General features: G+C 45.5%; 1 protein-coding gene across 1 annotated transcript; it reads left to right on the top strand.

The window, feature by feature from the left end:
* The first annotated feature begins 1,882 nt into the window (after window positions 1–1,882).
* LOC145939891 (uncharacterized) lies at window positions 1,883–12,367 on the top strand. The gene is made up of 7 exons (XM_083044521.1): window positions 1,883–2,725; window positions 2,817–3,453; window positions 3,883–5,006; window positions 5,056–5,249; window positions 5,323–5,566; window positions 5,900–6,331; window positions 12,263–12,367. Exons 1-7 carry the CDS (start codon window positions 1,883–1,885, stop codon window positions 12,365–12,367), a joined length of 3,579 nt encoding a protein of 1,192 aa, XP_082900647.1.
* Window positions 12,368–13,315: the final 948 nt, after the last annotated feature.

Below are 13,315 nucleotides of genomic sequence, written 5' to 3'. Positions count from 1 at the left end.
TTCAAGTTTGGACTTGACGTGTTATTTGCTAATATGATTGGAGGGTTAACATCATCGTTATTGTTGTTATTCTTATCATCATGATCATCATCATCCTCTTCTGAGTTAAACAAATTTTCAGTACATTGCGGCTCTAAAAATAAAATTACTATTATTACTATTTCAATACAATTTAAACATAGATTTAATTATACAATTATAATATTGATCTAATTTTTTATACATTAATGTTTTTTAATTTATATATTATAAGAGCGTCAAAGTTGGGTGTTTTCCAGCAAAAAACATAGAAAACAGTGTAACACGTCAACTGTTTCTTGTTAAAAATCTCCCATTATAAAGAACATATTTAGATGTATAATGTCACGTCCGGTTACATAAAATTTTTACTTTCACATGAAATATAATAAATTCTAAGTTCTCTAAGCGCTGTTTGAAAAGCGCGCCAGTGCCGGCCATGATGCCTAACTCAGCCTAGTGACTAAGAGAGGCGCTGCGTAACGTCTAAGAACTTCCTACTACGGGGAAACGCCCCCGCCACACCGAGCGTCTCCCACTCTCGGGCCGCCGCAGCGCCCGAGCCGCCGAAAACGAAGGGCCTCAAAGCGGTCCCAAAATCCGGCAGATCACTTCGCGACTTCAACTAGAGCAGTCATACCTAGAACGCTCTCCTAATTTTAAATCTAATTCAATTCTAACTCTAATATTATAAGTCCTAACTATAGCATTAAAACTTTAACTTTAGTTAACATTTGTATCGTGTAGCGTTAATTTAGAATAAAAATGTGTTTCATTTATAATAATTCTCCACATTTATTTTAAACAATTCCAATTCCAATTTCACGCGTTTCTAATATAATATTTTGCTCTATTATTATTACTATTCTAATATTACGATTTTAGTATTTCTAAAATATTCCTAAAACGAGTTCTTCCAATCTGCACGTGTAGTGAAAATCTATTATATGAATAATTTTCTTAGTGGAATCCAAGCTGCGACTTAGAGAGGACGAACCGCTCGTCGCTGCCGCACGATTTTACTTTTCTTATAATTTCTGAATTCTCTTGTAACTACTTTGAGAGGACGAGCCGCTCGTAGTTACGCACTGGAACAATAACCGACAGTGAGGACCGCCGCACGCCGACTTATTGTAAAAGTGACGCAATATTCAGAATGTTTTATATTATAAATCATTATGCCTAAGACACGCCGTGCAGGCAGGAAAAACCAACTTCGCCGTTTAACCGCGCGACTCTACTATCCGGCACCATCAAGTGAATATTCAAATCTTATCGGCACCTACTATCATAACGACTCAGAATACGATAAACTATTTGACGGAACCGCGCCGTTCGCTGTTAATAATAAAGACGTTAAACTGAGAAAGTGGCCAGCGCAATTGATTCCAATCGAAATCGAGAACCCTCGTATTCCGAGACACGACATCCCGGACAACGATCCTCGTCGCACCCGGTACTTGCAAATCAGGGCGGACATCCTGCACATTCACTACGACGCGCCTACTCCAGAGCATTGGGGAACCACTGTCCACCCCCTAGAGATCAACTAAGGTAAGTCTCAGTTATTATAAACAATTGGAATAAATAATAAAACTCAACGTTAAGATTCTAGTACTAAAGGATAAGATTATTTGCCGTCACGAATAGCCAAATTATCGAAATAATTTCAAACACATACGTGCGTGTATAATTATTGTTTAAACATGTTTTAAATTAATATTTTCTACGAATTATGAAATATAACTTTACACGTGGTCTCTAGAATATTCGTAAAGACTCTTGGAAAACTCAGTTTTCCAAGGGCCATAAAAGTGAAACTCTGTTTTTGCCTAGGGTCATAAAACTGATCAAAAGTAGAAACATGAAGGGCACCGTGAAAGATGAGATGGCGGACGCGGCGTGTTATTTGCAGGCTGCATTTGCTGCTATGGTCGCGCCAAGTGCGATGGCCGCGTTAAATAACAGCCAGGAAGGGGAAAGCGAAATGGAGGCGCTCAGGCGCCAAAATAAAACGCTCGTGGCTAAGGTGCTTGCCTTAGAAAGCAAGGCGAAGCGTCTTAGCGAAGAAAGAAATGGCAAAAAGGGGAAGAAGCCCCAAGTTATGCCCCCAGTGGGAGCACAAGATGGGGAAGACCCAGCAGGGGTGAGGGAGAGTACCCCACGTCCCTTGCGGGCCCCGCCGGCGGAGGCTATGGAGGTGGACGTGGCGGTGGAGGTAACAGCACCGCCACCGGTTAACAGACCCCCTGTAAAGGGGGTTGTTAAAGAGCTCAAGGACTATCCTCCTGGCATTAGGCAGGAGGATAGGTACAAGTACGATGAGATCTCAGCCCAGATACAGGGGTTGTTGGACAGGAGGCCAAATCTTAGTAAGGGAACCAAGGCTCCCCCAGTAAGACCTCCCCCGGGAGGAATAGCCCCCTCCTGTGTCGACCGGCAGTACGCCGTGACCCCGCGGGGACCGGTCCCTGCTAAGGCCGATACCGGGAAGGGGAAGAACAGGGGCAACTCCCAAAAGGGAAACAAACCCAAGGGAGACCCCAAGAAAGATGGACCAAAGCCTGTTAAGGCGAAGGTCCAAACTAAGGATCCTCCTCTAAAAAATCCTCCCCAGATCCCGCGACCTTCGGGAGCTCAAGATGAGTGGGTGAAGGTCGTCGGGAGGAAGGAAGGGAGGAGAAACCGGGCGCCGCCACCAGCGCCCGTAAAGGCCTCCACGACAGGCAGCAGCGGGGCTAAGAAGACCTCCCCCCCCTCTCAGTAAGGAGAGGGCTGAGGGCAAGGCTGCCCCAAAGGCTGCAGCTAGGAGGTCAGGGAGGATCCTTCGAACGGCGGCAGTGACAATAACCTGTCCCGAGGGCCAATATGGCGAGACTATCGCCCTGGCCCGACGGAAGGTAGATATTGAAGCACTGGGCATCCGGGATGTACGGGCCCTCCGAACAGCCACCGGGGCTATACTGTATGAAATCCCCGGTGAAGAAAAGGCGAAGAAGGCCGATCTCTTCGCCGACAAGCTTAGGGAAGCTTTAGACGAGAAGGAAGGAATCCGGGTGACCCGCCCCTGCAAGAGGGGCGACCTAAGGGTCCTCGGACTAGATGATTCCGCTTCCGTGGAGGAGGTGAAGGCGGCGATTGCGGCGGTTGGAGGGTGCCAGGCCTCCGAGGTGAAAACGGGCCAGATCCGGTTCGCCAAGGGGGCCATGGGCACCCTCTGGGTGCAGTGCCCGGTTGCGGCCACGATCAAAGTGGCCGCGGCCGGAAAAATCAAGGTAGGGTGGATTGTGGCCAGAGTGGAGCCGCTCAACACGCGCCCCCTGCAGTGTTTCTGCTGCCTAGAAAGGGGACACGTAAAAGAAATGTGCAGCAGCCCTATAGGTCGTAGTGGCTGCTGCTACAATTGCGGCTCCCCTGGCCACAAAGCCACGGACTGTAAAAACAAGACGCGCTGCGTCATATGTGTTGAGGCCGGCTTGCCGGCAGGACACCGCGTCGGCAGCGAGGGCTGCCAGGCGAGGAAGGGAAGGAGGGCCGCGAAGAAGAGTAGTGGCCAGGCGGAAAGGAAGGGAGGAGCCAAGGGGGGCTCCAGGGATGGCTCTGCCTCCCCCGGGCCTTCCCAAGGCGTAAAGGAAAAGAAGAGAGGAGGAGCTGGAGAGGGATGGTCTAGCCTCCCCCGGGCTCACCCACAGCCAGACAACGGAGGCGCCCAAACCCCAACGAAGAAGTAGGAGAAAGGGCGCCTCCAAGAAGCAAGAGGAGACGGGAGTCGACACTCCCCCGGCTCAGGGTGAGCCGATGGAGGTTGCCATGGAGGAGGCATAAAGTTCGCCCATTATGGCGAACAAAATCGGCCTCCTCCAGGCGAACTTGAACTACTGCGCCAGGGCTCAAGATTTATTCTTGCACACCCTGGCGCAGTGGAAATGCGATTTAGGGATCGCGGCCGAGCCGTATCGCGTCCCACCGAACAGTCCGTGTTGGGCAAGCAGCGATGCGGGCTCGGTCGCGATCACGTGGAGAAAGGAGATGGGCTCGCCTCCGTGTTCCAGAATCGGAGGCGGGCGCTCATATGCAGTCGTAGAATAGGGCCCACTGTAGGTGATAGGGTGTTACATCCCCCCAGCATTGACCCTGCCACGTTCGGGGATATCCTAGACGAAATTGCACTCGTGGTGCAAAGGAGACTCCCCGAACCCATTGTGGTCGCCGGGGACTTTAATGCCAAGTCACGGCATTGGAGTTCCCGGCACACTGACCGCAGAGGCAGGGTCTTAGAGAATTGGGCAGCGGTTCTCGGCCTCTGTATAATCAATCAGGGGTCGAGCAGCACCCTGGTCAGTCCGCAGGGGGAGTCCATTGTCGACTTGACATGGGCGTCTCCCTCTGCGGCGGACAGGATCCAGGACTGGCGGGTGATGGAAGAAGAGACCCTCTCCGACCATCTCTATATTAGGATGAGGGTCGACATCGCCCGCCGGGGGGTGCTGAGCCGCGCCCAGGGGGGGAATTCGCCCGGAAGGTGGGCTCTAGCAAAGCTAGACTCCGACAGACTGGTGGCAGCCATGCTCTCGGCCGCCTGGCCCGGTGCAGATAATGCACCGATGGGAATTGAGGACCAGGTGGCATGGCTCGGGGAGACAATGAGAGATGCCTGTAACATCTCTATGCCCCGAACCAAGTCGAGGCCCATGAGGGCGGCGTACTGGTGGACGGAGGAGATCGCGGATCTCAGACGCGCCTCCGTCCAGGCCAGGCGCCGCCTGAAGAGAATAAGAAGGAGGGGCCTCGGCAATGAAGACGAGGACATGGCAGAAGCGCTCGAGGGTTACAGAGAAGCACGTAACACTCTGGGCGCTGCCATTAGGAAGGCTAAGGCACAGGTCCTGGGAAGAGCAGCTCAGGAACCTCAATGCGGACCCTTGGGGGCGTCCCTACAAAGCAGTAATGAAAAAGCTGCGGGGATGGACGCCCCCCGTGACGGAGGCGTTGGACACCGAAGTACTCGAAAATATATTGTCAACCCTCTTCCCACAGTGTGACAGGGTTCCCGATCTCTATGAAAGGGAACCTGTCGAGTGGGAAGAGGCGTACGAGGTGTCCAACGCTGAGTTGGCCGGGATTGCGAAGAGACTCAGGGCTCGGAGCAACAAAGCCCCCGGGCTCGACGGCATCCCCGGAAGGGTCTGGCAATATGCCGTAGCCCATCTGTCGGAGCCCATTCGAAGGCTGTATACGAGCTGTTTGCGGGAAGGTGAGTTCCCCCAGTCTGGGGTAAGGCCAAACTGGTCCTTATCCCAAAAGGGGGCAGAACAACGAGGTCGGCAAGATTTTTGAAAGAATCATCGCCGACCGACTCGTCAGGCAGATGAATGAGGTGGGCCCAAATCTCCACGAGGAGCAGTACGGATTCCGCGAGAATCGATCGACAACGGACGCCATACTACGCGTCCGTTCTCTCGCGGAATCCGAGACTGCAGAGGGCAGGGTGGTGGTTGCAACTGCATTGGACATTACCAATGCATTCAACACCCTGCCCTGGGGAAAGGTGAGGGGCGCCCTATTAGAACACGGCGCCCCTCGTGGAGATAGTGAAGGCCTACTTCAGATATAGGAGCCTAGAGTACCGGGATAAAACCGGTACTCTGCGCGGAAGGGCTGTGTCGTGTGGTGTCCCGCAGGGGTCAGTTTTGGGCTCCCTGCTGTGGGACATCACATATGACAGCGTGCTCCGTTCTGCCCTCCCCCCCGGCTGCAGGGTCGTTTGCTATGCAGACGACACCATAATCCTGGCCGGGGGAAATGACTGGGGGGACGCAAAGGGAAAGGCCGATTTGGCCATAGCGTGCGTGGTGCGCTCCATAAAGGAATTGGGCCTTAGGGTGGCTCCCGGAGGAAGCCACCGAAGGCCCAGGTTATCGTGGACGGCATCCCCGTCCAGCTGAGGCAAAATCTCAAGTATCTTGGCCTCTGGCTGGAAGGGACTTGGAGTTTTGACGACCATTTCGGCCGTCTGGCTGAAAAAGCCGATGGGGTAGCGGCGGCACTCAGCCGCCTGCTGCCCAATCTCGGCGGGCCAGACGGCCGAGTGAGAAGGCTGTATGCGGCCGTGCTAAATTCGGTGACCCTATATGGGTCACCGGTATGGGCGGACGAGGCGGTGGCTAGGAGACGAATCAGAGACGTCCTCCGACGTCTACAACGGAGAATGGCCATCCGCGTCGTCCGCGGATATCGCACGGTCTCGCATGCGGCGGCCTCGGCCCTCGCGGGAATGCCTCCCATGGAGCTCCAAGCTCGTACTCACAAGAGAGTATACGAGAGAATCAAGGAGCTCCGTAGGTGGGGTTTTAAGATAACTGAGAGGGTCCGAGGGGTCGTCAGGACACAAGCCCGACGGCTCATGATCGAGGAATGGGGGGAAAGTTTGGGAAACATCCCCCATCCAGATCGGGCAGGAGAGTCGTCGGGGCCGTGAGACCTGTGTTGGAGGAATGGGTGAACAGGTCTCACGGCAAGATGTCGTACCACGCTACATAGGTATTCACCGGGCACGGATGCTTCGGCGAGTACCTGTGTAGAATAGGAAAGGAGCGCTACACGCAATCTCACCACTGTGAGGAGGACGAGGACACGGCGTAGCACACGCTGGAGATCTGCCCAGCATGGGCAGAAGAGCGCCGTGTCCTCGTCCAGAAGACTGGCGAGGATCTATCGCTCCCGGCCATCGTTGCAAAGATGGCCGGGAGCGAGGAAGTATGGGAGGCGGTCTCCTCCTTCTGCGTCAAAGTAATGACGCAGAAGGAGGAGGCGGAAAGAGCGGGAGAGGCGGGGAAGAGGGAGGAGGCTCCCTCTCGCCCCTGAATCCCGGGAGGAGAGGGACGACCCCTCCTGGCTGCCTAGGCGAGGAAACCGCCGTGATTGTGGCCGGGGGGGAAGAGAGCCCGTGACGAGCCGGGAGATGGCGGCGGGGTAACGAGAGGAGACCCCGTCGCCAACAAAGGCAGGCCCGGTGACACTAAGGGGGAACTCAAGTTCCCCTAAACGTCACCGGGAACGGGCCGCCTCCCTAAGACCCAAACACAGGTGGAGCAGAGGAGGAGGAGGAAGGCCACTTTTTGGGGCGCTAAGGCTGGGCGGGGGGCGCTGTGCCCTCCCGCCCGGCAATAAGAAATAGGCCCCCTCCGGGGGTGGAGTTGTAGTCCGAGGAGGTGGGCGGGGGCGGGTGTCGCCCGGCGGGCGGCCGCACGGCGAAAGCCTTGCGACCGGGAGTCGGGTGGCATCCGCCCCCGCCCCTGCCGAGGTCCTTCCCCAGGGGAGGGTCTCGGTGATGCCCCCGGGCCGACGGTCGAATCCCGTTAAGGGAGGGAACCACGCGCTGGGGACACGGGGGGATCACAGGGGCTCAGTTACTACCGAGCCCCATTGCACGTGATCCCCCCCGGGAAGGGACGCGGCAGGGGCGGCCCTCTCACCGGTGCCTAGAGCGCCGATGGGAGGGCACCACTGCCTGCGGGGGTGCTCCCTCCCCTTCTGGGGGGGAGTTCCCAGGAGTAGGGCTCCCGGAGCGTTGGCCGAATCTCCCGTCCCTTTTGGGAGGGAGAGGGAGCCTCGTTCCGGGAGCGGGGGGTGGCGGCTCGAGCGGGAACACTCGAGCCGTGACCCCGCCCCCAAACTTTTTGGGAGAGCGCGGCGTGGGGGCGGTGCCCCCCTGCGCCGCAACCGGGATAGGACCGCACGATGCGCGGGGGAGAGTATCTTCCTCTCGGGGAAGATGCTCTTCCGGGAAGGTCGGGCCAGAGGATGGCAGGAAGCAATGCTCGGTAGTTCCCTGCCATCCTCGTAGGAGCCAGCGTAGGCACCCGCTGTGGTTTTAGTGAGGTAGGTCTTGGGCCCCCTGATCGATCCATTCGTGGATCGGTCAAGGGGAACGAGGAGTCCCACATAACCCTCATCCTCTACCCGGGGGATGAGGGTACCATGAGGTTTCCACAGCGCAAAAAAAAAAAAAGGGTCATAAAACTGACCCTTAGATCCTTGTTAAAAAAAGGGGTCTCGACGATTTCTCTTTTGCAAACTTAGCTAACGTAGCACACTCAATGAATACTCTAGAATTCCGAATAAAATAACGTGAACGTTTTATTCATTTATTTAATTCCATTTATTTAAATAATTCACCCATGTGCCCAATAAGGCGTCGGTACTTTACCGCCCCGCACATCTTGCCTCTTCCCGTAGAGGAAGAAGAGCCTATTGAACAAGGAACCCCTTACTGCCAAATATCAGTCGGATTTATTAATAAAGAAACAAATGCCGCCCTTTGCGTAGACTGCCATATGCGCTTACGCGGTACTGCTCGAAACGAATGGTTGAACATTGCTAAACATTTACTCGTAATCGGCAACTTACCGACCGGAATAATTTGCTCGGTGTGTAACTTCCATCGACTGTCGGTAACTCGCGACCCTCAACTCCACTGTTACCGTTGTCAGATAGCTTACCTACGGTACAACATCAATGGCGAAGAAACCTTTCGTATCGACACCGATGGTAACATCGTGATTACAATTTTCCACTCCGTCGATGATTCCCTCGAACGTTTTCAGGATTATATTCGATAATACCCCATACTCCTGTGTAACATTTGCAACTTCCTCGTGCGAATCCTAAGGCGACACCCTCCCCTCCGCAAGACATTGAACCGTTGCGTGTAACCTGGGCGGAACACCCTTCGTCGTAGGGTATCCCCGGAAAAGTTTTCCGAAATACGACGTTGTTCAGCGCGATCCGAGCACGTGGACCGCGATAATTATTTCTCACGAATTTCACGCCGCGACTGCGCCCCGGACGTAACACTATAAAGCATCGTTGTTGAAATGGTGATGGGTAACACTGTATGACGTTTATCACTCGGTTTGTTAGACACTTCATCGTTGGGAAGCGAAAAGTAGCAAGTCCGAAATGACAACGTCCACCGTGTGTGGGTTATTTCGAATGGTATACTAATATTAAAAATAATTAATGTGATACATTATCTGTGAGTAAAAAATTATTAAAACTACTTACAAGTGTATAGAAAAAAATATTTAGTTGTCTAGGGCCTCCTATCTCTACAGTGTCTAGGTCATGATTGTTCGTATTTACAATGATGAAATTATGAGCATTAAAAAATTAGAAACAAACAAATGTGATAATTTGTTGGACAATTTATGTAGAATGTCAAGATAACTATCGTCAAGTAATTCGGTGCCTGTGTTCAAATTAATTCCTTGTGTCTGTTCTTTTATATGGATCATTTCGGAGATAATTCTTTTATGATAGTTAGTCTCCGTGTCTAAAATCTTAACGTTTTAAAGAAAAAGGTAAGCCCGATGGTTTATTTATTTATTTATTTTAAGATTAGGCAATATATTGGAAAAGTTGCAAATAAAATCATTGATTTTTATTGAATAAAGCAGATATTAGTATATATATTATATATATATATATATATTTATCAACTCATATATAAAATATTTATATATGCATATGCTTTTATATTTTTATATTTAATATTTCATATTTAATTATGTATATTCAATATAATTGTAAATATAGTATTATTTTTTATTGTAATTAGAACATATTACTAAAAACTGTTAATTTATACAAAAAATTTGAATAATTTTTATATAATATATATATTGAATATAATTCAATACAAAATAATGAATATAAAAATATAAAACCACTACACATATATTAAATATTTTATATATTGTAAGATATGCGTTCACGTATATGTATATGTAACACGGATGAGAGCGCGCTCTCTGTATGATGCGCGCGCCAAGATGGCTCATCGTAATTGGTTCGCCGGGAAGAAGTTCCGCGCGAGATTACTACGCTCGTTGCTGATTGGCTAAGAGGCCTTAGAGATGAAGAAGGAGAGGTGCTTTAGTCAGTCTTTGTAAGAGACCGAGAGCGGGCACATGGTCTCGCGTAATAAAGAGTGTTAAAGATAAAACACTTCGTCTCTTTTACAACCTCCTGCCTAGAGAAACCTTCACAATCACGCTGTTTCCTCCTGACATTTCCAACACGAAAATCACTACCTCTCACAATATGATGAGTCAATAAACATATATTTAATATTTATATTTGATATTTAGTTTTATTTTCTTTTTTAATTATTTTAGTTTTAATAATTTTTTACATTAAATATGTTACAGTGTTACTACTTTTGGAATATACATAAAATTTCCTTCCTAAATTCAATTTTTTCTTTCCTTTAATACACAATTTTTTGATTAATAATGTTCAAATGTGAAATATGCAACTGTGTATTTTCATCTATACTTTTGTACAACAAGCACCAAATTCTTCATAAAAACATGCCTTATTTAAAAATAATTTGTCTGTTTAAAAATTGTGGGCAACAATTTAATAAATATCTTAATTTTAAGAAATATATTTTTAGACAGCACTCAACAGATAATATAAAACAAACATGCATAACTTATTATTGCAAAGAACAAAATTGCAATGCTTATTTTAAAAATACATTAAATTTTAATAAACATTTATATAAACACTTAAGACAAAATAAAATTGGGATTTATTGTGGATACCCAGCTTGGTCTACTAATAAAATTTTCAAAACACTCAGCACTTATGCAGTACACATGTGTAGACATCATTCAAATTATAATTTTGATAAGCAATTTACTGCTAATAACGAAGAATTGATCAATTTTGATACCAATAATTTTGATACCAATAATTTTGATACCAATAATAATAGCAATTTTTTTTACAAGAGGAAACTTTAAGATTTTGTAATATAAACAATAGTAAAAGAGCTATAGCACAATTATATTTAAATTTGACTACACAATATTTCCTAACAGAATTTGCTTTACAAGCTGTAATAGATGATATGTCATCTATATTTACACTTATTCAAGAACACTTTATTACAACTTTAAATGAAAGTGATCTTCAAGATGATATAAAAGAAAAAATTAATGATATGTTTCAACGTAGATGTTCTTTTTTTTTTAAATATTCATAATCCTATAAATGGTTGTCTTCGAAATACATATTCGAGAAATACATATTTTCAACAAAATTTTCATATTGTGATACCTGTACAAATTAATTTAGAAATTGATAATAATTACAAGCAATGTTCTTATCATTATATTCCAATTTTGAAAACTATAGAAACATTATTACTAAATTCTGATGTTCAACATTTTTGTTTAAATTCATATAATAATGATAATAATAATGTGCTTTCTGATATAGAAAATGGCAGTGTAATAAAAAACAATAATTTTTTTTATAATAATAAAAATGTGTTAAAAACTTTGTTATATCAAGATGCATTTGAGATATGTAATCCATTGGATGCATAAAAAAAAGTTTTAACTTGTAATATATTTGATGCTACAAAATTTACCTGTTTATCTCAGATCAAAAGTTGATAATATACAGCTTATAATGTAATGTTACTAAAAATATATAATGTTCTTTGGTTAGGTTGGTTGGCAAAAAATAATGGAAATTTTAATACATTATTTAAGAAGTTTAGAAAAAGAAGGAATAGATATTTCTGTTGGTAATGAAACAATTAATTTTGTTGGCACTGTTGTTGCTATGGCGGGCGATAATTTAGGAAGCCATCAAATTGGTGGTTTTGCAGAAAATTTTCATTCTTCAGAACACTTTTGTCGTTTTTGTGACATTACTTAAAATGAATTTAAATCAAAATATACATACACGAATATAAACAGAAATTGAGATAATTACAATTTGTACGTTACACAAGCAAAAAATAGTATGAAAATTGTAAAGGGTATAAAATATGATTCGCCTTTAAATAAACTTAATTATTTTCACGTTTGCAATCCAGGATTATCGCCTTGTATAGCACATGATCTGTTTGAAGGGATTGTTCCTTATGATCTTATATACTGCATTAAATATTTTGTAAAAGAAAGTTGGTTTACTTATTAATTTATAAATTATCGCTTACAAAAAATTAAATTTTTTAACGAAAATGTATGCAGTAGCATTCCTATTTGTTAAATACAATCATAAGTTACTCAAAGAAGTTTTACCGGAACTATTTGCGACAGCTTTCGACGTCGAGAGACGTAGGAACAATAACGAGAGGAGGAAAGAAAAATAGATGTACACTGAACTCGAGTTGAGTTCCGTTATATTTTCTCTAATTGTAAATTGTCAATTCGGCTCACAGAGACCGTACAAGTTACGCGCTATCGTCAGACTGACTGACTTCGGGGGTGGTATCGACCACGAGGCCCTCGATCCTCACCTACTTGTCACGATTCCTAGTGTATGAACCAATCAAATCTAAGACTCGAAGTATATGCCCATATAAGGCAATGAACAGCTCTATTTACATCTAACACGCGGGAAGCGAGCCAATGTATGTGAGAAGTCGAGAGAGCCTCTCGTGGTGGCAAAGTCACCCTCGGTTTCAAAACAACCGTAGGAGATCCTGCTAATTATAAATTAATAGTTATAAACTCCTTTTTGCTCCGAATAATTATTCCGCAACACTATTATAAAAGATTTATTTAAAATTGCAGGCACCGCAAATCAAATTAGAAGAATACTATTAATATTTCCTTTAGTTATCTTTGACTCAGTTAAAAATATTGAAAATAATGTTTGGATTTTAGTATTGCGTCTTCGAGAAATATGTTCTTTAATGTGTGCTTCTGCTCTATTCTTTGGTCAAGTTGCGTTATTACAAGAAAAGATAAATGAATATTTATCATTGAGAATAAAATGTTTTCCAAATATCAAATTAAGACCGAAACATCATTATACCCTTATTATCCCTCTTTAACTATATCTTTTGGTCCGCTGAAACATTTATGGACGTTGCGATTTGAAAGCAAACATAAGTATTTTAAAAATATTGTTAAATATTCTCAAAATTTTAAAAATATAACAAAATTATTATCATACAAACATCAATTTTTATAAAGTCAATATTTCAAGAAAATACTATGCTTTAGCAATAGCAGATAATACACAAAAATATATTTCTGAAAACTTCAATGATCAGATTTCTTATATCATAACGGATTATTTTCATGACAAACAAAACGAAAATGTAAAGTATATATCCTCAAGTTACTTTTAGAGGAATTAGGTATTAAAAAAATGTGTATCTGCATAGGTAAAGATTGCTATGATTATTTCATCATTTGCAAAATTAAATATATTTTAATAAATGAATGCTATACAAATATTTATTTTTTGGGCAGTACAACAACAA

Source organism: Prenolepis imparis, unplaced genomic scaffold (genome assembly GCF_030444845.1).
Source record: "Prenolepis imparis isolate NDT839.2.m4 unplaced genomic scaffold, iyPreImpa1.0 SCAF_8, whole genome shotgun sequence".
Classification (NCBI taxonomy): domain Eukaryota; kingdom Metazoa; phylum Arthropoda; class Insecta; order Hymenoptera; family Formicidae; genus Prenolepis; species Prenolepis imparis.
The sequence above is the reverse complement of the archived record's forward strand: the minus strand, read 5'-3'. Positions and strand labels throughout refer to the sequence as shown.

Coding starts and splice junctions, on each gene's coding strand:
- LOC145939891 (XM_083044521.1), top strand. CDS start 1,883: ATGAAGGGCACCGTGAAAGATGAGATGGCGGACGCGGCGTGTTATTTG. Junction 2,726..2,816: donor GGGCGCCGCCACCAGCGCCC/GTAAAGGCCTCC, acceptor GCTGCCCCAAAG/GCTGCAGCTAGGAGGTCAGG. Junction 3,454..3,882: donor TGGCCACAAAGCCACGGACT/GTAAAAACAAGA, acceptor GGCCTCCTCCAG/GCGAACTTGAACTACTGCGC.